The sequence below is a fragment of the Megachile rotundata genome, chromosome 5 (assembly GCF_050947335.1).
Source record: "Megachile rotundata isolate GNS110a chromosome 5, iyMegRotu1, whole genome shotgun sequence".
In the NCBI taxonomy this organism is placed as follows: domain Eukaryota; kingdom Metazoa; phylum Arthropoda; class Insecta; order Hymenoptera; family Megachilidae; genus Megachile; species Megachile rotundata.
In genome coordinates, this window is record NC_134987.1 from 9,229,836 (window position 1) to 9,254,427 (window position 24,592).

At 27.9% G+C, this 24,592-nt stretch overlaps 4 protein-coding genes across 16 annotated transcripts; 1 reads left to right on the plus strand and 3 right to left on the minus strand.

The window, feature by feature from the left end:
* Window positions 1-12: 12 nt before the first annotated feature.
* Window positions 13-6,875, minus strand: LOC100879308 (uncharacterized). 7 transcript variants are annotated; one of them, XM_012291295.2, is made up of 22 exons: window positions 6,517-6,874; window positions 5,550-5,660; window positions 5,167-5,358; window positions 4,969-5,087; window positions 4,614-4,863; window positions 4,276-4,488; window positions 4,018-4,196; window positions 3,720-3,929; window positions 3,459-3,618; window positions 3,300-3,374; window positions 3,170-3,188; window positions 2,853-3,079; window positions 2,620-2,779; window positions 2,332-2,537; window positions 2,120-2,267; window positions 1,811-2,004; window positions 1,603-1,740; window positions 1,416-1,512; window positions 1,242-1,318; window positions 966-1,149; window positions 630-796; window positions 13-557 (listed from the first exon to the last, which is right to left on the minus strand). In XM_012291295.2, exons 2-22 carry the CDS (start codon window positions 5,595-5,597, stop codon window positions 402-404), a joined length of 3,219 nt encoding a protein of 1,072 aa, XP_012146685.1. In that variant the 5' UTR covers window positions 5,598-5,660; window positions 6,517-6,874; the 3' UTR covers window positions 13-401. The 7 variants fall into 7 exon arrangements, with proteins under 7 accessions (XP_012146685.1, XP_012146680.1, XP_012146683.1 ...); XM_012291290.2 differs by having other exon boundaries at window positions 2,853-3,188; window positions 6,517-6,660; window positions 6,741-6,873; XM_012291293.2 differs by having other exon boundaries at window positions 2,853-3,188; window positions 5,167-5,343; window positions 6,517-6,875.
* A 652-nt stretch (window positions 6,876-7,527) lies between these two features.
* Window positions 7,528-16,628, plus strand: Graf (GTPase regulator associated with FAK). Of its 3 annotated transcripts, XM_076531935.1 has the most exons (21): window positions 7,528-7,706; window positions 8,666-8,829; window positions 9,290-9,447; window positions 11,117-11,188; window positions 11,255-11,356; window positions 11,438-11,548; window positions 11,935-12,039; window positions 12,813-12,884; window positions 13,109-13,175; window positions 13,251-13,348; window positions 13,426-13,520; window positions 13,926-14,007; window positions 14,094-14,196; window positions 14,282-14,503; window positions 14,668-14,773; window positions 14,850-15,171; window positions 15,269-15,452; window positions 15,536-15,662; window positions 15,760-15,816; window positions 15,889-15,968; window positions 16,047-16,628. In XM_076531935.1, the coding sequence occupies exons 2-21, from the start codon at window positions 8,670-8,672 to the stop codon at window positions 16,136-16,138; spliced, it is 2,415 nt and encodes an 804-aa protein (XP_076388050.1). In that variant the 5' UTR covers window positions 7,528-7,706; window positions 8,666-8,669; the 3' UTR covers window positions 16,139-16,628. The 3 variants fall into 3 exon arrangements, with proteins under 3 accessions (XP_076388050.1, XP_003705884.1, XP_012146676.1); XM_003705836.2 differs by lacking the exon at window positions 7,528-7,706 and having other exon boundaries at window positions 8,390-8,829; XM_012291286.1 differs by lacking the exons at window positions 7,528-7,706; window positions 12,813-12,884 and having other exon boundaries at window positions 8,390-8,829.
* Window positions 16,618-19,663, minus strand: nSMase (neutral sphingomyelinase). Of its 2 annotated transcripts, XM_012291289.2 has the most exons (7): window positions 19,236-19,661; window positions 18,938-19,111; window positions 18,664-18,847; window positions 18,253-18,579; window positions 18,055-18,160; window positions 17,894-17,993; window positions 16,618-17,326 (listed from the first exon to the last, which is right to left on the minus strand). In XM_012291289.2, exons 1-7 carry the CDS (start codon window positions 19,277-19,279, stop codon window positions 17,311-17,313), a joined length of 951 nt encoding a protein of 316 aa, XP_012146679.1. In that variant the 5' UTR covers window positions 19,280-19,661; the 3' UTR covers window positions 16,618-17,310. The 2 variants fall into 2 exon arrangements, with proteins under 2 accessions (XP_012146679.1, XP_003705882.1); XM_003705834.3 differs by having other exon boundaries at window positions 16,618-17,993; window positions 19,236-19,663.
* Window positions 19,664-19,830: 167 nt separating this feature from the next.
* Sas-4 (spindle assembly abnormal 4) lies at window positions 19,831-24,554 on the minus strand. 4 transcript variants are annotated; one of them, XM_076531932.1, is made up of 4 exons: window positions 24,097-24,554; window positions 20,518-23,713; window positions 20,245-20,440; window positions 19,831-20,177 (listed from the first exon to the last, which is right to left on the minus strand). In XM_076531932.1, exons 2-4 carry the CDS (start codon window positions 23,619-23,621, stop codon window positions 20,049-20,051), a joined length of 3,429 nt encoding a protein of 1,142 aa, XP_076388047.1. In that variant the 5' UTR covers window positions 23,622-23,713; window positions 24,097-24,554; the 3' UTR covers window positions 19,831-20,048. The 4 variants fall into 4 exon arrangements, 3 of the variants coding, with proteins under 3 accessions (XP_076388047.1, XP_012146674.1, XP_012146673.1); XM_012291284.2 differs by having other exon boundaries at window positions 20,518-23,717; XM_012291283.2 differs by lacking the exon at window positions 24,097-24,554 and having other exon boundaries at window positions 20,518-24,001.
* Between the last annotated feature and the right edge of the window lie 38 nt (window positions 24,555-24,592).

The following is a 24,592-nucleotide window of genomic DNA, read 5'->3' on the forward strand; positions in this document are numbered from 1 at the left end:
ATCAATAAAAAATGGAATATTTATTATATTTTTTAATATAAAACAAATCATGTCATATATATATATATATATATATGTATGTATATATATATAAGTTATATGTACAATAATTGAAACCGCCATCAAGTACATTTTGAGGCAAAATACATTTTCATGGAAATAATTTATTGCACATAGGCACAAAAATATGAACTACGTTGAGTTTTATAAAATATGTTTTCATTGATAAACATCGATTAAACACGAATAGAAATTTCATAATTTACAATTATCTTCGCGTGCATGATTAAAATTAATAAATGTCACATTAACATAATATACAAACACCCCATTACATCCCTTCTCGGCAGGCTTCAATTATTTAAATGTATTGTGAAACATTATTAATTATTTGAACATATTCAGGCTGGATCTTCCCCAGGAGCAGATGTAGAAGTTCTCTGAGACTCAATTTGAGTTCTATTTTGCGCATTACCGGTTGCAACAGCTACTTTGTGTTGTGCAGCTAAACACTGCAACTGTTGGAGTTGGACAGGTTTAACAAGAGTTCTTTGTAACTACAAAAAGAATATACTGTGTAAAAATTGTCTGAATTATAATATTTATATCAGCAAGTATATTGCACATACTTGTTGCTGCGATAATGTTGCTACTCCAAGACTTTGAGTTTGTTGACTGCAGTGTCCTGTAGAAGCTCTAGCGTGCAATGATTTTGTCAATAAAGTTTGTTTATTTGCAGGTACTACTTGGGAAGAAGGTGTTGTCTGGGATGTCATAAGCACTGGTTTCGTTGCTGCTATAAACAAAACATTTTTGTAATTTCTGTATTTATCGTAGAAACACGTAATTCCGTTTTTTTTTAAATCTAAACAAGATAAAAAATGATAATAAAAAGCGAACGTGCCTACAATGCTAATGTTACAAAATGAATATCTCTCTACTGTAACATGTCGAGGATAACTTACCCATTATAGGAGTTAACACCTGTTTGTTACCAGATAATATTAACTGACTTGCTGTAACTGTCTTAGCCACAGTTACTAACTGATTTGGTAAAACAGTTGACTTAACTTGATTTGGTTGTACTTGACGAGTCATATGATTAAGTCTTGGCCTTTGAGATCCAACAAGCTGAATTGCTTGGCCACCCTAAAAAACGAAAAAGATATTTTGATATCTGGGAAATTGTAAAATTTAAATTGTTAATCAAGTTTTTTCTTTGAGTATATCTGAATATATACCTGTGAAAGAGTGACAGAATTGCTGCTACGTATATTTTGTTGCGATAATCCTTTGACTCCAGAAGGTATTATCTGGGCTAAAATATTAATATATTGTGATAGTATATTGAATTCTTTATTGTAAATTAAACAGGAATATTCACTCATCTTTTTAAGTAAATCATTAAGTCTTACCAATCGGTAATGATAAATGAGCATTAGCAGGATTAGCTATTACTACCGTCGGCGTACTTCCAGCAATAGCTGTTGTAACAACTGTAGTAGCTACCATCTAAACAAAAACAATATTTTTTTTTAATCTGATGTATATCATATATTGGAGTATATGTATAGATATGTAAAATACAAAAAGAAAACTAACACTAGAAACTGTAGTGCAAGTATTGGTTGCAGAAGATATAGGCAAAGAAACAATCACTCCTGTAGGTGTAACAGAACCTGTCGTTGCCGATACATTTAGTGACATTGTAATGGGTTGTGATAATCCGGGAAATGATACCTGTTACAATAGAATACATAGCAACAACTCATCTACTACATTATACAACAGACAAGCAACTTTTCACAACCTGAACATTTTGGAGACCGTTGATAGAATTTGATAGACTAGTAAGATTTACACCCTGCAAGTTTACATTAGTAGATGGTGGGGTAGTCATTGGAGCCGCAGACTGATTATTTTGACTGGAAGAAGCAGTTAATCGTTCTAATAAAGAAGACCCAGAATTGATTCCTGGTATTGGATTATCCGCAGACGGTGTCCCTGATAAATAAAATAACAGATTTCAATATTTTGGATTTATTCAAATGTAGCACTTAAGCAAACTCATTAATATAGTAAGATTAAGTTAGGTTACATCAAAGTTTACAAAATGTACCTGCTAATAGTGCTGAGAGTCCTGGCATCGATAACCCAAGCGTCGAAGTAGGATCTTGCACGCGAGCTAATCTGACAGCTGTTGCTTTCACTGGTTGTTGTTTACAACCTAATTGCCCCGTTAAAGTGGAACTTAAACTTACCCTTACCTAAAAAATACATTTTTTAGAAATTTGCAATAATTTTCGAAATACACAATTATAATTTATTTACCTGTCCAGTGGTATTAGGGACATTAATAACGTTTCCATGACTAAAAACTCTAGATGGGATGGAAGCATTCAATGAGATCCTTCGCGGTTGAACCTTTTGCTGAGTTAAATTGGCAGGACTACTATTTAACAAACTAAGAATCGCAGCATTATTTGATTTATTTGGAGTTTGTGTATTACTATTCATAGCAGCAGCAGCAGCATTCGCTAAAAATTCGTTTAAACAAATTGTTTACTGTGGAATATATTTTTTTCCTTTGTATCATAGTATATCAATCTCATTACAAACCTGCAGCTTGTTGTTGAAATTGTTGAGCAGAATTCATAAGAGATGTTACAAGAGCAGTTATTGCTGGATTGGTAGAGTGCTTTTTAAATGGTATTTCATTTTGGTTCTGATTAACGGTTTCCGTAACACAATTTTGTGTACCTGCTTGCAACTGAGCTTGCTATAGAAACATATAACACTATTTAAGTATGACAATAAAACACACATTACAAAAACTTATACATCATTCTTACCAAAACTGGAACATTTGTGGATGTAGCATTATTAATGTTGTTGGTAGCTTTTTGTTGAAAAACTAAAATTCCAGATCCGTTACAGGAACTACCATCAGTAACTGACATTGTAGAATTGTCAATTTGTACAGAAGTGGAAGCATTTGATCCGCCATTAGTCAAAGATTGCCCTGGACTTAACGACGTAGCGTCAGTTTGGGCAATAACTTGTGGTATAGTTGCTGAATCTACACACGTCAAATTATTTTGTGCAGAAATAGTAGCTTCACTTATGGTTTTTATCGAAGCTACTTGTCCAGCTAAAGTATTTAACTGACCTTGAGCTCTTGATAGAATCTAAAATAATTATGAATAACTGTAACTGTCATTTATCTTATAATAATCGTATTTAAATTTATTATAAACGTTAAACAATTCTAATCATTTTATAACTAGTTATTACTCTACCTGCTGTGCCACATGCTGAGATTGAGCTTGCTGTAAATGCTGAGCAACTAATTGCGCTGCTTTCGCTTGTTGCGCCTAAAAAAACGTTTGAAAACGTATGAAAAGGAATAAAAATAAGATAAAGTTATTTTAAATTAAGTTTCTAAAATGAATATGTACCTGTTGATGTGCTCGTTGCATGCCAGGTGTACATGTTACACGAGGGACCTGCCCTGGTACAACATGTTTTATTCTAACATTTTTTCTACCCTCTTCCGTGAATATTTCTGTGAATTGCTGAATATAATGGTTCGCCAAAACTCTCGTACCTAATGTAAACCTATTAAAATATTAAGGTTAAAGTATTTGTTATCGTAATGTATTTTTGTAATGTAATAATTATACACTAAAAGTATGATTTAATAGTATTATAAATCATACCGGCATGCAGATCCATTTTTCTCTCCTTCACGATGATTCTTATCCATATAAAGCTCTCCCAGGTACTCGGAATTAGAAGGTCTTTGCAGAATTGAGAGCTTTATGTGATCTATTTCACCTTGACTTCCTCCAGTTTCTAATATATATTCTTCTATAACCTGTGGCAAACAGTCTTTTGTTTCTCGCGGGCGTTCGTATGCTTTTGCGAATCTATTTTGCATGAAGTATGATATTAGTAAAATACACCACAAATATAAAAACATAGTACAAGTTAAAATGATAGATTATTGGAATGCACCTTAAAACATCGATGGGTGTATTTGGTGGAAGTAAAGGGGGATTTGTAAGAGAAGGTGGTGGACAGGCAGTGGTTGTAACTACTCCTCTTTTTGCTTTTAATTTTTGCATTAAATCTTGTATTGTTAGCCCTTCTGGCTGTGCCAATTGTTCTAATTTTCTTTTGCGATTCACTGTAACCTGAATAAATAAGACCATATATTAATAAAATGATAGTTAATAATTTAACTGGTTTAAAAAAATTGAAATGGAAACATACTTGAGAAAATTTTTTGGCTTGTCGTATAAGTTGATGATCAGTAAGTAGAGATTTAGACTGCCGTAGTCTCGTTGTAGCTAAGCTAGGAATAGGATTTGGATCCAGACATAAAGGTCCTTGGGTAGCCGCCACTAAGTGTGATTCTAACATTAATCGTTCTTCATGGCTCCAGTCTCCATCACTAGTTAAGGTTGATACGTCCGAGAGTACACTCTAAAATATAGTAAGATAAATGTTATACTAATTCATCATTAAATTATTTAATATTCTTCTCCAATTGAAAAGATTTCTTAGCTGTATGTTTCATTAAAAAATGATAGATTGTTTAAATTTCATACTTGTGTTGTAGGTTTAAGAAGTACATGATGAACTTCAGCTTTAGTTTGAGGAAATGTTTTTCGATAATCTCGAACTTCAGCTATTATACAGCCATCATAAAATAAATGAGAATGATTGGTTTCCAGTTGCTCTGCCAACATTGCAGGCAACTGACCATTATCTATACACGAAAGCAATTCACCCTGTTCATAACCCATCAGTTGTGTTTCAGCTAATATTGAATTTTTATCATATTGATTTCCCTTATCACTGTTATATAAAATTATTTAATTAGTATTTTATTGTAAATTTTTACTTCTAAATTACATAATAACTTAACAATATGAACATATTAAAATAATGTTAAAGACTCACCTATTTCTTACAGCTAATGAGTATCCTTTATTACCAGCATAGAGATTAACAATTAATGTATGTAAACTTTCTCTTTGCACCAATCTTCCCAAAAGATCACACTCATTTTCAAGATTGTTCTATGTATTTAAGTGAATAAAAGTATTATTAAATAGTTACTATTTGTACATTAAATGTTTCAAAAATTATTTTACATACCAACACAGAATCAGGTGTTGCATGAGGAACTTTAGTAAGTTCTTCAAAATATAATCTAGTTAATTTAGATTGAATGCTATGTTTAGAATGGTTTTGCTCTTTCCTCTGAACTGATGGTTTATCAGATGTTAAGCTCAAAGAATTTTGTCCTTGAACATTTTTCCAACACTTGGACACCTGATTAATCATATCCTATGTAAAAAGTGTGAAAAATAATAAACTGTATAAATATGCTTGGTAAAATTAAGATGTATGATTTAAATGTTGCAATTGGAACACAATATAAAATGTTATTAATATACTATCAATTAAATTATATAAAGTAATAATAAAAATTACAGTTGTATTATAAAAATTACTTGAAATCAATTTGCAAATAATACCTGAGCCTGCCGACAAGCATCTTCTAAACTACAGGCTGTACCAATCATTTTATTCTCTGATTGCTAATATCACTTAATGTCATATCTGATACAATAATGAATCTTCACAGGCTGAAATAATCACATTAAATTTTCCTGTTAATTAAAATAAATTAATGAAATGAAAATATAAATTAATAATATGAAAAAAATTAATTTTGTATGTTTTCATTACATACATAAAACAAAAATTAACTAGCAGACTTGTTGTCATTTGTAAACTGATCATAATAGATATACTCTTTTTAAGAAACAAAATTAACGAATTATGTATTGTAAATATTTATTTGTAATAGTAACTGTACTGTATAAAAATAAATAATATTTTTATATATAATACATATGTGAGTTTGCCAGTTTTGCTGTTTACATATTAATTAAAGATTTTAAACTTTGAATTACTTAAATTCAATAAATATAAAGTTACATGAAATATTAAACTACAAATAATTGCTGTATCAAATACACATTCAAGAAAAAGATGATTAATAATAATAGCTTTAAAGACAATGTTTTATTCAACGCAGAAATACAATAAGAAATGGTAACATAATTTTCTGAAATATAAGATGAATGTTAATACTAAATATCTTACACATGAAACTTTACATATATTTGCTTACTGATGAGACTAATATCTTTCATATCTCATCTTTCAAATATTGTAACAAACATTTGATTTTTAATACTGTATCAATGTACAAAAAAGTGATGAATTAACGAATAACAATAATCATAAATCAAGTTTATCGAAATAAATATTTATATACAAATTAGCAATAGATATACATGAATATGTTTTAATCATAACGTGAACTCACCGAATGTCAAAACAAGCACGCTATATAAGAGGTTATGTAAATGTTTATGACTTAACATCAGTTGTACCTTAATATTTCAAATAAAATAACAACAATAGGTTATTTACCTCGAAGAGATCCAAAAAGTGATATTATGGTAAACATTGGACACAGGATGTAACTTAACTTAATTTTTTTATCATAACCTCATATCACTTGATAAATAATATATATACAAGTTTACAGATATTAAACATACGTGTCAACCAACCCTAATAACCAACAAAAATTATTTAATGTCAGATAAATAATATTTACAAGTTATAAACGTCATTTTAGGACACAACGTAACCTATTATACAAACACCACACAATCATAGACTGGAAAATTGCCCACATTTCGCTCTAGCGACATATTCAATTTACACTTCATAGACTCGACTAACATCGGGACAACCCTAAAGGCAAATTTAGTATTTTATAGTGTATTTTGCGAGAGAACCATAACATCGAATAACGAGTTTTCGTTCACGCTGCGCAGACTGCTTTGTGACTAGGGATAATGTACATGCATTCTAGTGACATTTGTAACTCCGAGTATATATATCCAGTGATCTTTTATTCAGTATACTCGTTTACATCATTACTTCTACCTGATATTCGTATATTTCTGTTAACCGTATATAGTACCCCGAAGTGTGAAGCCAGCGGTAGAAAGACTTCACATTAGTGATGAAAAGTCTTCTGAACTCAGCCAAGATGCGCGAAACAAGTATATTCTCTCGTGACAATCAGTATAATATTTTATATATAGCACAGATTTTGTGTCAAAAGAGGATAAATGTATTGGGTAGGTTATTAGTGGAAAAGAGAATCACCATTAAGAAGTGTAACCAACTTTTCAGGAAATTTTGTTATGAAATAAATTGCAAGTGACTCAAATAATTTACTTGAATTTAATAAAAATAACTGTATTTAAATTAAAGATCATACTGTTGTTGTGATTTATCACTTCTTTTTCGTAAAAAAGTAGTTTTGTTTATTCATCTTATATATTTCTATTTGTGGTACAACTGTAACACTTAAGATTTTGTTGTCAATACGACTCCATTCTTTAAATAAATTGTGTATGTTCAAAATTATAATAAGACTATGTTCAAGATGTAAATATTTTATATCGAAGATCGATATTTGTGAATAAAATTCAATATATGTTATAAAAAAATCTTTTAGCAGTGTATGAAAAATGTGTGGAATCTCGGTTAGTGTAAAAAAGCAAATATTGCTCCAAAATTTGTACGAATGTTTGTAATCTAAAGTAAGTATTTTTATTTTAATAAACATTATTTTTTATATAAAAATATTTGCCACTTTTCTTCTATAGTAACTCTTGATATCATTATTTATTATAATTTTGTCTATTCTTTTATCTTTTTTCAATATGTTACTAATTGTAGAATTTTATACATTACTGAAATGATACTAAAAGTGATAAGTGTAATAATGATTAATTAATTATACATAATTTTATGTATCTCATTAGTAAAGGAGAAATGTTAGAGTTAATATGTATGTATTATTTAGTTGAATTATAATTGGTTAAAATTCAGTATTTTTTTATCAATGAAATCGAAATAGCACAATAATTAAATAATGACATATTAAAAACAATTTCAAGTAATATATTACAAGTATAATTACAAACTTTTGTGTAAATTTATTAGAAATTTTAGTTTATGTTCATTGACAAAAAATCGGTAATTCCTATGAATAATAATTTTATATGTCTATGCAATACAAATCGTATTTCAGTGATAAATTGGTATTAATGCTATTATTTGATATTTAAAATGAATTCATAAAATGAAATTTTGTGTTACTGTAGGTTATAAATTGAATTGTAAACTAATTTGAATATCCCGCCATTTAATATATAGTTGATATATTCGACTCGAGGAGTACGTGATCATTAATCGACATAAAATTCCTATCTATATAATCTCACTAGTGATTTGTATTACATAGTCTTTAACGAAGATTCAGAAAATGCATCGTTGTTCATGACTATCAATAAAGAAGAAAATTGTTACGGATTGATTTTGCCTTATGTCAAAAAACGTCTATTGTGCGAGATATCTCAATACGTTTAACTGTGATAAAGACTGTGTCTTTGTTAACTAAATGATTGCTATTCTTTATTACTTGTTATAAGTGTTGATTTGTCTATTCTGTTATTTTGATTTATTAATGACATTTGAACTTTAATATACAATCAAGAATAATGGGTGTTGGCCTCAAACCATTAGAGTTTACGGATTGCTTAACTGATAGTCCCTACTTTCGAGAAAATCTTCATTATCATGAACGTGAATTGGAGAACACCAGCCAACAGATTAAACGACTCATCAAAGAGGTCAAAGATCTTTTACTAGCTGCCAAAAGTAAGTTTATTGTTTTCTGCATGCGCATGTAACAGCTGCTGTCATTTTATTCAATTTTACGTTAACGTTTTTCAATAATATATTTACCTTGTTTATAAAACTATGGTATATAACAATTTTGTAATTAACCGTGTGTTGTCACTAACTTTTTTTTTTTTAATTTAGGTTATCAATTAATATCTTAGATATGTATTTTTATTCTGTGACGAATATATTTTTTTCTCATTTGATAAGAAACTTAGATAAATTTTATTTTTATCTTTCCCTTTTATTAATTTACTTTAAGTAGAAATAATGTTATGTATCAAAAATTAGCTTGTATTTCTTTATGTTTGTTTAATACTTTATAAATAATTGATATTGCATATATGAATATGATAATTACAAATAATTTTAATTAATGAAAACAATATGAAACATGTAATTGTAATAATAATAGTTGATAATAAATTATTTTTAGACTTATCCAGAGCCCAGAGAGCATTTTCTAAAACATTACAGAATTTTAGCTTTGAATGCATTGGGGAAACTCAAACCGAAGACGAAACTCACATATCACAAAGCCTTAAGGAATTTGGTAAACTTATTGCATCAATAGAGGATGAAAGGGATCGCATGGTATGCAATGTTTTTAGTAAATAAATGTGTTTTATATCTGTTGGAAGAAATGATTTTAGATAAAAATAATTTTTGTCAAAATATCTGAGATTTTTCAATTTATTAATATTAAATGATATAATATATGAAAATTAAAACTTGTACTTTGATATATAGTTAATAATTAAAGAAAATTATAATTGTATACTAATACATATAACTGAATATTAATAGATGTATTCATCATAATGCTTATTTCTAAAATAAATCATTTAAAGGTTTAAAATAGGTTTCTGTATGTCATGAAAAAAATATTATTATAGAATCTTCGTACTGTTATAGAAGGAGCTGAACCTGGTTATTTTGGGGTATATCTTTTGAGTCATATTTTCAAACAAAGTTCTTATGTTTTGCATATTAAATTATATTTACTTGTTTTGAATATTTTTCAGAGTCAAATGAATTAACATATTTTAATGTACATAGGTCTTCATATTTCTGATTGCACATAAATAGTTTTTTCCCTCAAACTATATAACAGCTTCCAACATTTTCTTTAGTACCCTTTTCAAATAACAAATAGAAATTTCATATATTATTGCATGTATTTGTCATGTATTAACACATCTTGGTACAATGTTTATAAGCATTTTATATTTGTAAATGCAAAACAGATTAGATAATTTTAGTATTGTTGATATATCAACATTTTACTTTAATACACGGGTAAGCTACATATTAGATATTTGATATGCAAAATAAATCTTTTTCCAAATAGTGAAATGAAGATTGTTGTTTTTGCTTGTTTTATTATAGCAATACCAGTGCATGTGTGTGGACATAGGACACATACATACATCTACATTCATTTTTTAAACGAGGAATGTGCTTAGTAATATTTAGCATTTTATATTATCTGTGATATCCTTAGTCATTCACAGATAATCTTTAAAACATATACTAAATACATAAAAGAGAGATTCATATAATGTATACATATTAATGAATAGCATATTTCCTCTTTACATCATAAGCTGATGTATGTATCTTTTGATACATAAATGTATTTATATCAAACTGGAAATTCTAGTATATATTTAATTTTTGAATATTTCTAATTCAAATACCTGATTTATTAATACAATTGTAATAATTTGATTTATACCATGTTTTTTTCAGATTTATGTATCAAACAAATAGAAATAAGTATAACAATTTTTCAGACAATTAAAAATCTTTAGAATTATCAATAGTATTTAGAAATACAATTTATAATGATTTAAATTATTTTTTTAATATTTATTTAATTACTTATTTGATCATTTTTAAGTGATATTTAGCTTTGTGTTAAATGCTTATCATATATCAATACTTATAAATGTATAGAATATACTATTCATCATTTGAGTCTTATATAATACTGTATATTTATAACATAATTATTTGATTTATATGTGCATATTTCACAATTTAACTTTCATATTAATTATTTTCATTATTATTTATATCAGATATATCATATAGATGATAATATATATATATATATTCACATAATTTATGCGCATTATATTATTTATAGTTTATTTATTTATATATTTGTTTTGACATCTAGGGCAAACTCGACTTTTAGATAAGTAGATTTATATACTCATAATGTCCTTTTTTTTAATTCAGTAAATTTTGTTTTTAGCTTGAACGTGCTTATGATCAAATTATACTTCCACTGGAAAATTTTAGGAAAGAACACATTGGGGGAGTTAAGGTAATTTAGTTAAGCCTTTTATTTCTAATAATTATATATTGATGTATAAACATGATACATTTATAGGACGGAAAAAAGAAATTTGAAAAACAAACTATCAAATTTTGTCAAAGTCAAGAGCGATATTTAAATTTGTCTACAAAAAAACAGGACAATGTTTTACAGGAGGTATTATAGACATTACTTATATATTATAATAAAAGTAAAAGATATGCGTTATTTCACCTAATCTAAAATATATTATGTTAGGCTGATGCGACACTGGACATGGCCGAAAGACACTTTTGTCAAGCTAGCTTAGAATATGTGTTCTTACTTCAAGAAGTGCAAGAACGAAAAAAATTTGAATTTGTTGAAACTGTAAGTTAGTTTTCTTATAAATATTTTATTAACACGTTCTGTGCCATGTGTACCACCGGTGGTACACGCAGTCATATTTATTTAATACGCTGAAAACATATTTTATGACAAGTGTAACTCTGTAAAATACATTTCAACCAAAAAAAATGATGGATTATACAAAATGCAGGATAGAACAAAAGAAAAAGAGAGTTACTTATGTATTGATGATGTAATGAAATATTGTGTGATAATATATCATTCTTTATTTAAAATATCAAATGGCCTGAACAACAAGTCAGGCAAAAAAGGCTTGGCACGGAACGTGTTTATTAATGAAAATGATTGAAAATTATATATTATAAAGAGCTATCGTGGATTATAAATAATAATATTATTTTTTTCAGTTATTAGGTTTTATGTTTGGTTGGTTAACTTTCTATCATCAAGGGCATGAAGTTGCTAAAGATTTTAAGCCCTACATGACTGAGTTACAATTAAAAATACAGAAGGTTAGTTTCCAATGTTATAGTAAGTTTCATTGCTTAAAAATATATGAAGGAAGCATTAGTATTTTAAAAAAGCACGATTCTAAAACAGATTACTTACATTGGCACTACTGAGAAAATAAAAAATTGCTTTATACACTGTAACATTGATTTATAAAACTTAAGTGTAGGGAGATAAATATTTTGTTAATCGATTTGCTGGGCCTGAATTTGAACTCAAATCTTCTTCTGCCTCTCCAACAACTGGTTTAATATTAAGCTACCGAGTATTTTCTCCCTAACTCTTAAAACTGAATTGGCTGATGCCTACATAAGTATGTTACATATTGTTATTTCACATTCTGTTATTCATAAATTTTGTATTTATATTAAAAAGTGCTAGAAAAGTATGCGTTTTTGTTGTAAATCGCAATTTGAATATTTTGTTTCATATTCAGTTTTGTTATACAAACAATAAACGCAGTAATACTATTTTATAACGATCATAAAATAATTATTCTCATAAGAATGTGATACAACATACTCCAAATGATTACAGACTATTTGGAGATATTTAATTTGGGAATTTTTCAATATCTTGTGTGGCACCTTAAAATACTTTTAATACTAGTAATTTTTTTTATGATTGATTTAGTTGTTAATGTGAAGCTGTTTGTAGAAATACTTAAGAGTAACTTCCATACTAAATTATTGTGTGGTGCAAATATTATTAGGATAACAGCATGACAAATAGCTTACTAATTTTGAATTTTATGTGTGTGTGTGTGTTTTACAAGACTAGAGAAAATTTCCTTGCTACCCGGGATAAAACAGAATCTCTTATGAATAAAATGAAGGATATGAAAAAGGTATGTATTATATTTTGTACAAATATCATTATATTTAATGTATATCTTCCTGTTTACAATATACAAGAGGAAATACTTTATAACATTCATTTTATATTGAATAAATATCATTAAATGTCAATTTAATGTAATCAGATTATGTATGTTGTATGTTTTATCCGAATTTCAAAGGATTAATTTTAGTAACATGTTACAATCATACTAGTACTATTTTCATTTTGTAGTCTGCTGTAGAAAGTGGAGTCAATAAATTGTACACCCGTGAAGGTTATTTATTTTTGATGGAAAAAAGTAAGTGTACAAATTTCAATACTATATTTCATTAATGTAATTAAAATATATGTACAAACCTATTTAATTTTACAGAAGCATTTGGTACAACATGGACAAAGCAGTATTGTACATATCAAAAGGACAAGAAAGAATTTACAATGATACCATATAATCAGCTTACTGGAAAATTTGTAAGTGGAGGTATTGAATGTACAGAATTGGCGTAAATTTATTATTTAAAAAATTCATCTATATTGTGTTTTAATAGAGTAGCAAAGAGGTTTTAACGTTAGCATCTTGTATACGTCGTATGTCAGACACTATTGAAAAACGGTTCTGTTTTGACATCACAACCATTGATAAGTAAGTTTATTTATAATATTTTCAACTATTATTGTATTATCTTATGTATTTTAAACGGTAGAATTTGGAACATGATAGTTAATTTTAAATCATTTATCTAATCAGATACTATGTTTTATGTTTAAATGTCTATTCTTCAAAGTTTGATACGTTTTGCATTCTTGGGAATTTAAGGTAGGTGATAGATAACCTACTTTTCGTCTCTTTTTTTTTCAACGCATCTAAAATTAAATTTAGTAAAATGATCAATTACATGAATTGAAATGTTAACAAGAATGTAAAAGCTCGATTAAAAAAAGTTTCAGTTCCAAATTAACAATTTATAAAATATTTTGATATAGAGTAAATCTTTAATATAGACTTTTTTGTTGATTGCATTTTATAGATTTCCTATTTTTTTTTCAGGCCTAATGTAATATACACATTCCAAGCACTTTCTGAAGAAGATAGAAAGTTGTGGTTAGATGCTATGGATGGTAAAGAATCAGTACGTGTTTGAATTTCAATATTATACTCTCTTTTTTTATTTTGCACGAAAAGAAAATATCAATACATAGTAATATTTAATTCTAGAATTATGCTGCAGTGGGTTCATCTACAAAATCTGAAGAAAATGTTTTAGATGAAACAGGCTTCATGTTTGTGTCAAAATGTATTGCAGCGCTTGAAGAAAGGGGTAAGATTAATGTACATTCCTTAATATTCTATGAGATTATTATGTTATGGAATATTTTTAAATCGATTTATTATTTGCTTATTAGGCCTTGAAGAACAAGGTCTGTATAGAGTTGTCGGTGTTGCTTCAAAAGTAAATAAGCTATTAACAATGGGATTAGATAGAAGGAAACTTGAAAAACTTAATCTCGAAAACCGCTTCGAATGGGAAAGTAAAACTATTACTAGTGCATTGAAAACTTATCTAAGGACATTATCCGAACCACTAATGACTTTTCGATACTATAACAGTTTCATTTCAGCTGCGAGTGCGTATAGGTATTCTTTATAATATTATTTTATTTGTAATCCCGATTAAGAGTGTTCAGTTTATCATTTCATCACGTATAAATATTTTTAACTTAAGTTTTATCGATAACAATATCTCTATGGTACTTAATATTATTATTATTATTATTGTAACTTTTAACAGAACAAGACTTGAAAGAAGCGCGTATATGCGACATTCATAATCTTGTTTATCGGCTGCCAAAAGCAAATTTCAATATGCTAGTTCTTCTTGTTAGACATCTTTGTAGGTATGTATACACATTGTATTACATTCATAATAAAAATAATTGAATATTTCCAAAATTTATACAATTATATTTGCAGCGTGGCAAAAAAGAGTGATAAAAATCTAATGACTGTTGGAAATTTGGCTGTATGTTTTGGTCCGTCTTTATTAAGACCAGAAGAAGAAACTGTTGCATCTATAATGGATATTAAGTTTTATAATATCGTAGTTGAAATTTTAATTGAAAACTGTGAAAGAATAATTGCTGGTCCGCCACAAGATACCATGCGCTCAACACAAAACACTGTTTCTTCTAGGTCACAACGTGTAAGTACAGAAGACGGATCAACGTCTTCTGGTAATGGTACTTCTTTTGCGAGATACCCCCCGGTACATACTATGTCTTCACCACATGGACACGTAAGTTATTTTATCAGTCAATTTTATAATTTCAAATGTAAATTCGATTTTTCATTAATTGTGCAATATAATGACTGAAACTAAATTATTTACATAGCACACTACAAGATTATACTGTGATGGTCCATTAGCAGTTGTTACCAAATCATCTTCTATCGATGATCGGAAAAATGGAGACTATGAAAAAACAGAACATCCGAGTCATAGAATACAGCCATATTTGGATAGTCTAAGTGGCTGTGTCAAACTAATGAATGCCATGTACCATTCTGCAGATGAAGGTTATTTTATATTTTTTTAAAAGTATATTGTGTTTGTCAACATGTTTCATAATTTAACAAATATTAATGTTATATAAATGCAGTATTAACAAGTGGCAACACAAGTAGCTCGAGCGAATCTGATTTGCCGGCAAAGCAAAAACGTGGTTCAATGATGTCTGTACATTATCCATCGGGTTATCCTCAACGAAATAATCCACCAGTATCTGTGTAAATATGTTTCTTTACAAGTATTTAATCGTACATAATTTATAATTTATGTTTTTATTATTCTTCGGTATTTTCAATATATATTTTTTGCTTATAGAATTAATACATCGCCCAGTAGTGGACGTTCAAGTCCTGGACAAGTACCTGGTATTTGGTAAATACAGCTGTTATTACGATTGCGGCAAAAAGGATAAAAATGAATGAATAAATATATTGATTTTTTTAGGAGAGTTCGTACTTTATATGCCTGTGTAGCAGGAAACGACGGAGAATTATCATTTGAACCAAATCAGATCATCACAAACGGTATAAAAAAATTAACTATGTTTATATTTATGAAAAAAGGCAAAATTACAGAATACTGATTTTAATTGTGAATTACAGTAAAGGCCTCTGTGGAACCTGGGTGGTTAGAAGGTACACTAAATGGCAAGACAGGACTGGTCCCAAAGAATTATGTTGAACAATTACCTTAAATGTAAAACAGCCAAAGAGTGCCTAAATTGTTTTTACATTCCATAATTGTAGATTTTTTTAGCACTGTTGCTTGTTAAAGCGTATGTTCATATTGGTGGCATATGCGAAACGCAATATTTTCTATTTAAATTCCTTTGGGTACAATTTACATAGTCAATTATATATACATTCGTATATACATCTTTTATTTATTAGGAGCCTCTTTGCTCAAAGACGTCTATATTGTATATAATCTATTGTAGAAAAATTTATATATACTTACATAAAAAAGTATATAGCGCTAATATATTACATGATATTTAAATACATTTGTACTGAAAGATATTGCTCTAATATGCAGCTCGAATATATATAGGAGATCTCATAGGCAATAATATTTGTTTATACTGCGATAGTCTTTATGCGTACAGGTGCGCGCGTGTACACACACATATACGATATAATATCAGAATGTGATATAAAATAAATAAATACCAAATATAATCAGAATTTTTAATAAAGAATTTATTGATGTACAAATTTGATTTATTTAAATATTATAAAATGGTGAATATATACATTAATAATTTTCTTGAACAATTATTATATAATACTTTCATCAAATCAAACAACTTTAATCTTGAAATTAATTTGAAACATATTAACAATAAGAAAAAGTTTCTATATTGTAAGATTATATATAATAAAACGTATTGAATGTAACTGAACCATATTATTCTTAAAAAGTTATAATAAATTTTAATAAATGCAATTCAGCCATTCAGACACCAAAATGATTAACTCTACTTTTTGCATTTTCTTGGTAATTTTAGTGTTAAAATATTTAATTACAAGTAAAACACTAAAAAAGAAAATAAGTAGTACTTTTATCTTGTGAACTTAATCACTTTGACAAATGAATGCATCATTTATGGAATTATATTTTTAAGAATAAAAATTTGCTAACTAATTAACATTTCTTAACTTGCCTATTCTTTCTATAAATGTATGACATTTAAAATACTGTTCCATTTTTATTAGATATGAAATATTAACACTTTCACGACCGGTGACACTAATGTGGTGCCATAGGCAGGCCAGTGGTTGTTGGCCGGTGACACTTACGTGGTGTCATTGATAGGCCGTTGTTATTAGCCGTTGACTCCTACGTGATGTCAAAAATATTGCCGGTTCATGGCGACGTTTCACTGCGCAAAGATGCGGTCGTAAAAATATTAATGTAAAAAGTACTGGAATTAATTATTACTGTGACTAAAAATTGTGCAAATTTACAATGCTATTATACATAAATAATGGATAAGAATAATTCATAGAAAGAGAGGAAATGATTTGATTATTGTCATATAAAGATAATATTAAAATAGTAGTGCTTGTAAACACTAATATTTATTATATAAAAAATATACCTATTAGAAATAGCAGTATATTTTGATAGTTTTAACTGAACAATGGTGAAATAGTTTGAAGAAGAAGTTTCTAGATATGTATTTCTATAATTTCTATAATTTCATTGTTTATCTAAATTATTATTTAAATTTGTTAAATAAATTTCCATTCCTAGACATCCTGCTTTCAAAGCATTCTTTTCTATACTATTCCATATAGAACACATGAATAAAGCATAGCAGAATATTGCAGTTAAAAGAAGCCGTCCGATATTAACTCCAATAGATATACCATAAGATGTAACAGAGCAATCCAGTCCCATAGACCAAATAAGTGGTATAATTAATATTAAATCTATTAATAAATACCAATATCGCTGTCGTTGAATACTTTTTAGCGACGTTTCACATATTTGTATAGCTTCTTTTAATGAATCTCTAACATCTATGTTTGAGTTTTGAGACTTGCCTACAATAATTATATAGTAAGTACTGTACATTATATAAAATGTATTATATTATATACTTACCAGCACTAAATTTAACACTAGCCATAATAGCCTCATGATCAGAATAACTAAAATTTTTATAAGGTACTCGTTTTGGAAAGGGATGTTGAAAATCTGTTACTTCTATCTACAAATATATCATTAGAATAATTATTCAAGTATTTAATATATAATTTCTAGTAACTAAAACAGTTAGTTTATAAAGGCAATTTAACATACTTTAACTTTTTTTGAACCCAAGTATAAAATATGATCTATACGCTTTCCCTGTGGGAAAGTTCTTGCAAGCTTCGAACTAGTGTAGCTATTATTGGCACAATCATTGGTCCCTAAATTACTAGTACTTTTTGAGCAAGCATCTGTTAAACCAGCAACACCACACATGATCCTATAAGCTAAATCCTGAGGTTCTGCATTGAGATCACCTCCTAGTATCGCAGAATCAGCATCACCACAAGTCATTCTAATAAACTGGGCAGTATCAAAAGCTTGTAAAACTCTATGTGCTTTATATTCATCACTGTATGTGTTATATTCTGCATGTAACTGAAACATTAAATATAGTAACTATTTATTCAAATTTCAGAGGGTATATAAATAGAATATAAATAGAATATAAACATTCTTTACATGTGCAATATAAAAATTAATATTTAAGTTATTAATTTTAAGTTTGCAAAGTCCAACTCCTTTTCCACCAAACCAATCTCCATGATGTATTTTGTGTACATATCCATTTAAAGGCCATTTATGAAACATTACATCTTGAATGGGATATCGAGATAAGATACAAATACCTGATCCAGCAACTCCACTATAATATAAATTATATTTTAATATTTAAAATGAAATAAAAATACATAATAATAAAAATTAGTGTAATAATACCTGTACATATATTTACCTATAAAAATAATGTGAATATGGTAATTGTTCTTGAGTTTTAGCTTTCATCATTTTAAAATCATCAATGGACCATACCTCTTGTAAACAAATAACATCATAATTCTCAGTAGCAAATTTTTCTGCAATTGCTGTCATACGAGCACTTCTATTTTTTGAAACATATGGTATTCCCCTATAAATGACATCAAAAATATTTTTTATAACTGAACAAATAGAAAGAAAGAATAATTAAAATAAGAATACAAAAGTTTTAAAAATAAATTAATATTTACTGTACCAAACGAGTTTGAACTTACCAGCAATTCAAAGTTAAAACATTTATTGACACTTCGTTTACCATCTTTGATGAATTATTGGTTAAAACAGTTTAACACGTATAGGTTTAGAAAACTGATATATACTTTTTCATTGATATGGTATGTTTAATCATATATTGATATCACTTCTTTTACTATTAAGTTAAGATTACAAAAACACCAAAAAAAGTTGCTTAAGAAATTGTAATTCATAATGGTTTCTTTTCATTCTTCACATTTCATTTTTTGTTACTACACGTAATCAAATTCACAGCTATGTATTCATATTATGAATAGAGTACTTCTTTTATATGTATTGCCACACAGACGGCATATGTGTCCATATATATAAGACATATACTTAAAGAGTTGCTGATAGAGCCATTGGTTTATCGATGACTCTGCGCATGTACTCTACTTAGTTTGAACATATAAGTATGCTTCGTAACCAATAGCAACGTGTATACGTATTGTTCGAATTTTATCACGCCTCCGTATATACCCCGTGTTTTTTTAGTTTGCATATTTCTTACAGATCTAGGATTTGGAAATTTAGGAAGTTTGAAATTCGGAATATGCATTAATAAAAAAGAAATTGTTAAATAATAATTTCATCTTTATTTTGCAACATCATAACAGTATAAAATTTAGCTTTCTTTTATTATAGTTTATTTGCTATTTAAATATGTAGTTATAATAATAATAGATTCAATTTCTTTGTATAAAAATTATAAAAAATATATCATACTATATCAAATTTGATTATCCTAATAAATATTAATTTCAATCACATATTTATTATATTTACAACTTTCACTGATATGAATCCATTAAAAGATTACCATCCTTGTCTTTAAGACGTATTCTACCATTTGAATATCGTGTTTCCTGGGTACCATCAGGGTAAATAAATTTAATAGTACCATCAGGATATTCTCGTCTCTAAAAAAATCATATTGATTATAAAAATATGTAATGTTGTACATAAATTAAAACTCAGTTTTATTACTTTATGAGTTTTAGTATGTATTTCTTGTTGTCCATTTGGTAGAGTAAGAACTTTTTCTCCATTAGTAAGAATTTGTATTAATGTCCCATCTGGTAATGTCCATTTTTCAGTACCATCTGCTTCTAAAATTCGTACTGAACCATCTGGAAATAAAACTTCTACTGTACCATTGTGGGATCGCCTTTCTACTTGACCACTAAATAACAGGAAAAATTGTATTTAATATATAATTAAGAATTATTTATAAAAAATTATAATCAAATGATGACATACTCAGAAAATTCTAAAATTTCTAAGCCATCTGGCATTGTTGTGTGCCATGTTTGAGTTGATGCATAAAAGTATTTTATTTTCCCATCTTTATTGGTTTCCCGAATATCACCATTATAGTATATTAGTCTAGTCAAACCTTGATTAGGAAAAACCTTTTTAATATTACCATTTGGAAATTGATATTCTGTAGAACCATCTGCATGTTGAATTTGTCTTACACATTGCTTATTAATATTAGTATTGTCTTGACTAGTTGTATTTTCCACATATGCATTATGAAATGATTCATGCAATGATGTTGGCCTTGATTTTTCATTGTAATCTTCTGTACAAACTTTTGCAGGAGACAAAGCATGTGCATAATCATTTTGTACTTGTGATTGTATCTTATTATTAGAAGTACTATGATTAAAAACTAAATCAGATTCTTCACAAGATTTATTACAGTTGTTTTCTTCAGTATTTGTTTTTGTACTTAATTTCCTAAGTCTGTCATTTAAGTCTGAATTTAAATTTTCAGAAGTACTAGATTGTTCATGAATTTCCCTTATGTCTGAGGTTGCTTCCTTAATTAAATTTTCATATAAACTACGCTTTTTTGCAATATTTACCATACTGGTTTGACATTTTTCTAACTTTTTACTCATAATATTTTTACTACTATCCCGATCATGTTCATTTCTTTCCATATGCTTAGCATCTATCATATTTTCTGATTTTTTGTTACTATCATCTGGTGGAGTATTAACATTTTTGGATTCCTTAAGTTGTATATCAAGTTGTTTGTTAATCTGATGAATTACCCTAGTATTAGAAATGGTCCCAAGTTTTCCTTTATTTTTAACACTACCTTTCTTCAAATTTTGTAATCTCTCAACTTCCTGCTTCAATTTTGAATTTTCCATTTTTAATATTCTCATTTGACATTTCTGCCTGGATTGTGCTGCATTCCATCTACTTTCCTTTACATATATTTCTTCTCTTAATTTTTCTACTTCTTCCTTTAAAGATTGTATTTCTTGTCTTTCTAACTTATTTTGTTGAGCTTTTTCTAATGAATCCTTCATTCTATTTTCTAGCGCAGCTTTTTCACGCGCTAGCTTTTTTCTTTCATCTTGTAAGCGATTTTCTGTTTGCTTTTTATTTTCCTCTAAAGCTTTTTCTTTTTCTGTATATTCTTTATGTAAATTTCTATGATCTTCTTGTAACTTTTTACGTTGTACAGATAAAGCTGCATTTTCCTTGCGAAATATATTGATTTCTTGTTCCAATTCCAACAAACGGTTTCTTAAAAGTTCTGATGTAAAAATAGTTTCATTTGTTTCTTCAATATTCTCTGTCATTTTAATATCAACTACTTCCTCATCATTGTAATTGTCTACATATTTATCCTCTTTTTTATCATTATGTTCGTTCATATAGTTTTTCGATTGTTCAGTATTATTAGATGTATCAACTTTTTCTAGAACTGAATTATTTTGACTATAATTATCTAAGGTACTTTGTTCATCATCAGCTGACTGATCTGAAAATTCTAATTCATTTACCCCTCCTTGAATATTATATTGTTCTAATTTAGACTTATAATTATTATCTTGAATTTTATTATTTACAGATACGGGAGTCTCTGATATTTCATATGGTATTGATACAGAGTCTATATTAGAAGTTTCTGGAGTTGATGAATCACTCCAAACTTTTTCATCTGAAAAAGTTCTTGTTACCAATGATTCAGTTGATATACTTGATGTATCTGTTAATCCAATAGTTTTATATTCATTATAATCAGCAAATCTGACATGAAGACTAACATCTGCTTCATTGTTATTCTCAGTATTATGAAAAGTTTCTGTTCTATTATTTTCATTAGTATCTTTTGAAACATTTGAATTTTTGTGCATATTTTGTATTAGTTTTTGGCTTATAACAGAAGCAAAATCACTGTAAGAATCAGTATTTTTATTAGAAGTTCTACACTCGTAAGCTGGATTAGATTTTAAAACCAGTCGATCATTAGAATTTTTAATCAAGGGATTAATTTCTTGCTTAACTATGCCATCTTCTGTTTTATATTTGCCTTTTTTTATTTTAAATGGCGTTGATTGTTGCAAAAATGCAATAACTGCACTGGATGTAGAGCAGAAACTAGAATTTTCTGCTTTTTCTTCTAACAGTTCAAATATTCTTACTTCCTCTAATTCCTCTTGTGTACCAAATTGAAAATCTGAAGAACTTAATTCAATTGTATTCTTAATTTCATTTATATACTTTTGTAGCTGTATATCTGAAGTATTGGATTCAGATTTGCAACGAAGTTTTCGTTTTGGTAGTGGAATGTTTTTGAGGCTCAAATGCTTCTGAGCAGAATTTGCATAATGCACATTTTTTGACAATTGTGTATTTACAGATTGACTAATATTATTTTTGCTTTCCTTCTTACACTGCTTAGAATTAGATTGCGTACTATTAGAGAGAGAACAACTGCGTGATCTTTTTTTTGTGGCAGGAAGATGAAGTCGCTGGTTCAGTCTAAATCGGGATAAGCCTTCACCTTTTTTAAGAAATGGTTTCTTTGCCTTGATTTGTGTTTTTTTTATATCTTGTTTTTCAACTGATACATTTTCACAGTCTTTTAATTTTTCTTCAAGTAGTGTATGAAAATCTTTTTTTGGAGAAGGAATTGGTAAATCATCAATACAAACATGATTAGTTAATAATTTATCAGGTGGTAATGGTGCTATTCCCTCTATAATAAATTCTCCACTATGTCTTGGAGAGGTCAGTGATATATTATATTTTGGATTAAACATTTTATTTTTTGATTGTTCATTTAATTGACCATCCATATTAACTAAATTTCTAATGGATTCCTCCTGAGAAGATTCTTGATGCGAAATATGATTTTGAAAATTATTTAAACTTCTTTTAATACACAAATTATTATCATGTAATATTTGTGAAGATTTTTGTTCCACCTGTGGTTCATTACATGTTATAATATCAATATTTGAATCACTTGTACCTAATGTATCATCATTAAGGTCAAGTTCTTGTATTGATAATTCAAGGGCTTTAAATATACTGTCTTGTTTTTGAGTTAACATTTCTCTTTGTAGTTGTTGTTGTATTAATAATTGTTTTTGTTGTTCTAACTGCCATTGTCTCAACTTTTGCAAACGTTCAACTATTGATGCTTCTAACTCCATTTTTAAGTAGTACAGAATATAAAATAATTTTAATATGTATCAAACATTTAATTTTGTAAGAATATGTATGTGCACCACATACAAGTTATTGAAATAATATTAAAATAATTTCTATATATATGTATATGTACGCATATAACACTATTATTCACAATATTTATAAAAAGATAGCATTATCATTACTTTTCTAAAGGAATAGTTAAATAAACTGATCCTTCTGAATTGTTATGGAATCATATTTCTTTCAAAATAACTAAAAATTCTTAAAATCCAGGAAAAACATATAAATACATACATATACATTATAAAATTTGTATTTCATTAATTATTTTAAAATAATAAGTATATATTTTGAATACAAATACATGTATACCTTTAACTGCAAGTGAATTAAGTTATGAAAATACACTAAGAATACAAAAAATATATTAAAAATTGACTGTGTTAAATCATCTGTTTTCGAACAAATAAATTTTATATCTTTGCTGCGAAATACCGGTTGACAATTTAAAAATTATATATACTATGTATGTACTTAAAATTCAAATCTTGTAAACATAACAGTTACCTAACTTTATTTTTCGATAGAATTGTGGTATTCTAAGCTAATTTTCGTCTATACTGCGCAGGTTTACTCTGATTGGTTATAACACACTCCGTAACCAGGGGTAACATACAAATGTTTCAAACACGTTTGTCGCGCGATTGTGAAAGTCTAGTGGTCTTTTATTTCATATGTGTGCTTTTAATTATCATTACTTTTTGACTATTCATTGTTTACCGTATATATGATTATGAAGCAAGAAGTAGACTGTTGATTGACGGTATTTTATATAAATTCAACTTAGATGCGCGAATTACTCTAGATC

Bases quoted from the DNA above. Each gene is read 5' to 3' on its own strand.
- nSMase (XM_003705834.3), bottom strand. From the start codon at position 19,279: ATGGTAAACGAAGTGTCAATAAATGTTTTAACTTTGAATTGCTG. The intron at 18,848-18,937 runs GTAAATATATGT...TTTATATTATAG, and splicing joins TATTCACATTATTTTTATAG to TGGAGTTGCTGGATCAGGTA. The intron at 18,161-18,252 runs GTATGTTAAATT...ATATATTTGTAG, and splicing joins TGGGTTCAAAAAAAGTTAAA to ATAGAAGTAACAGATTTTCA.
- LOC100879308 (XM_003705837.3), bottom strand. From the start codon at position 5,597: ATGATTGGTACAGCCTGTAGTTTAGAAGATGCTTGTCGGCAGGCTCAG. The intron at 2,538-2,619 runs GTTTGTAATGAG...ACGAATTTTTAG, and splicing joins ATTTCAACAACAAGCTGCAG to CGAATGCTGCTGCTGCTGCT. The intron at 2,005-2,119 runs GTACATTTTGTA...TTTATTTATCAG, and splicing joins ACTCTCAGCACTATTAGCAG to GGACACCGTCTGCGGATAAT.
- Graf (XM_076531935.1), top strand. From the start codon at position 8,670: ATGGGTGTTGGCCTCAAACCATTAGAGTTTACGGATTGCTTAACTGAT. The intron at 8,830-9,289 runs GTAAGTTTATTG...AATTATTTTTAG, and splicing joins TCTTTTACTAGCTGCCAAAA to ACTTATCCAGAGCCCAGAGA. The intron at 11,357-11,437 runs GTATTATAGACA...ATATTATGTTAG, and splicing joins AGGACAATGTTTTACAGGAG to GCTGATGCGACACTGGACAT.
- Sas-4 (XM_012291283.2), bottom strand. From the start codon at position 23,723: ATGGAGTTAGAAGCATCAATAGTTGAACGTTTGCAAAAGTTGAGACAA. The intron at 20,441-20,517 runs GTATGTCATCAT...CCTGTTATTTAG, and splicing joins GAAATTTTAGAATTTTCTGA to TGGTCAAGTAGAAAGGCGAT. The intron at 20,178-20,244 runs GTAATAAAACTG...TGATTTTTTTAG, and splicing joins TACATACTAAAACTCATAAA to AGACGAGAATATCCTGATGG.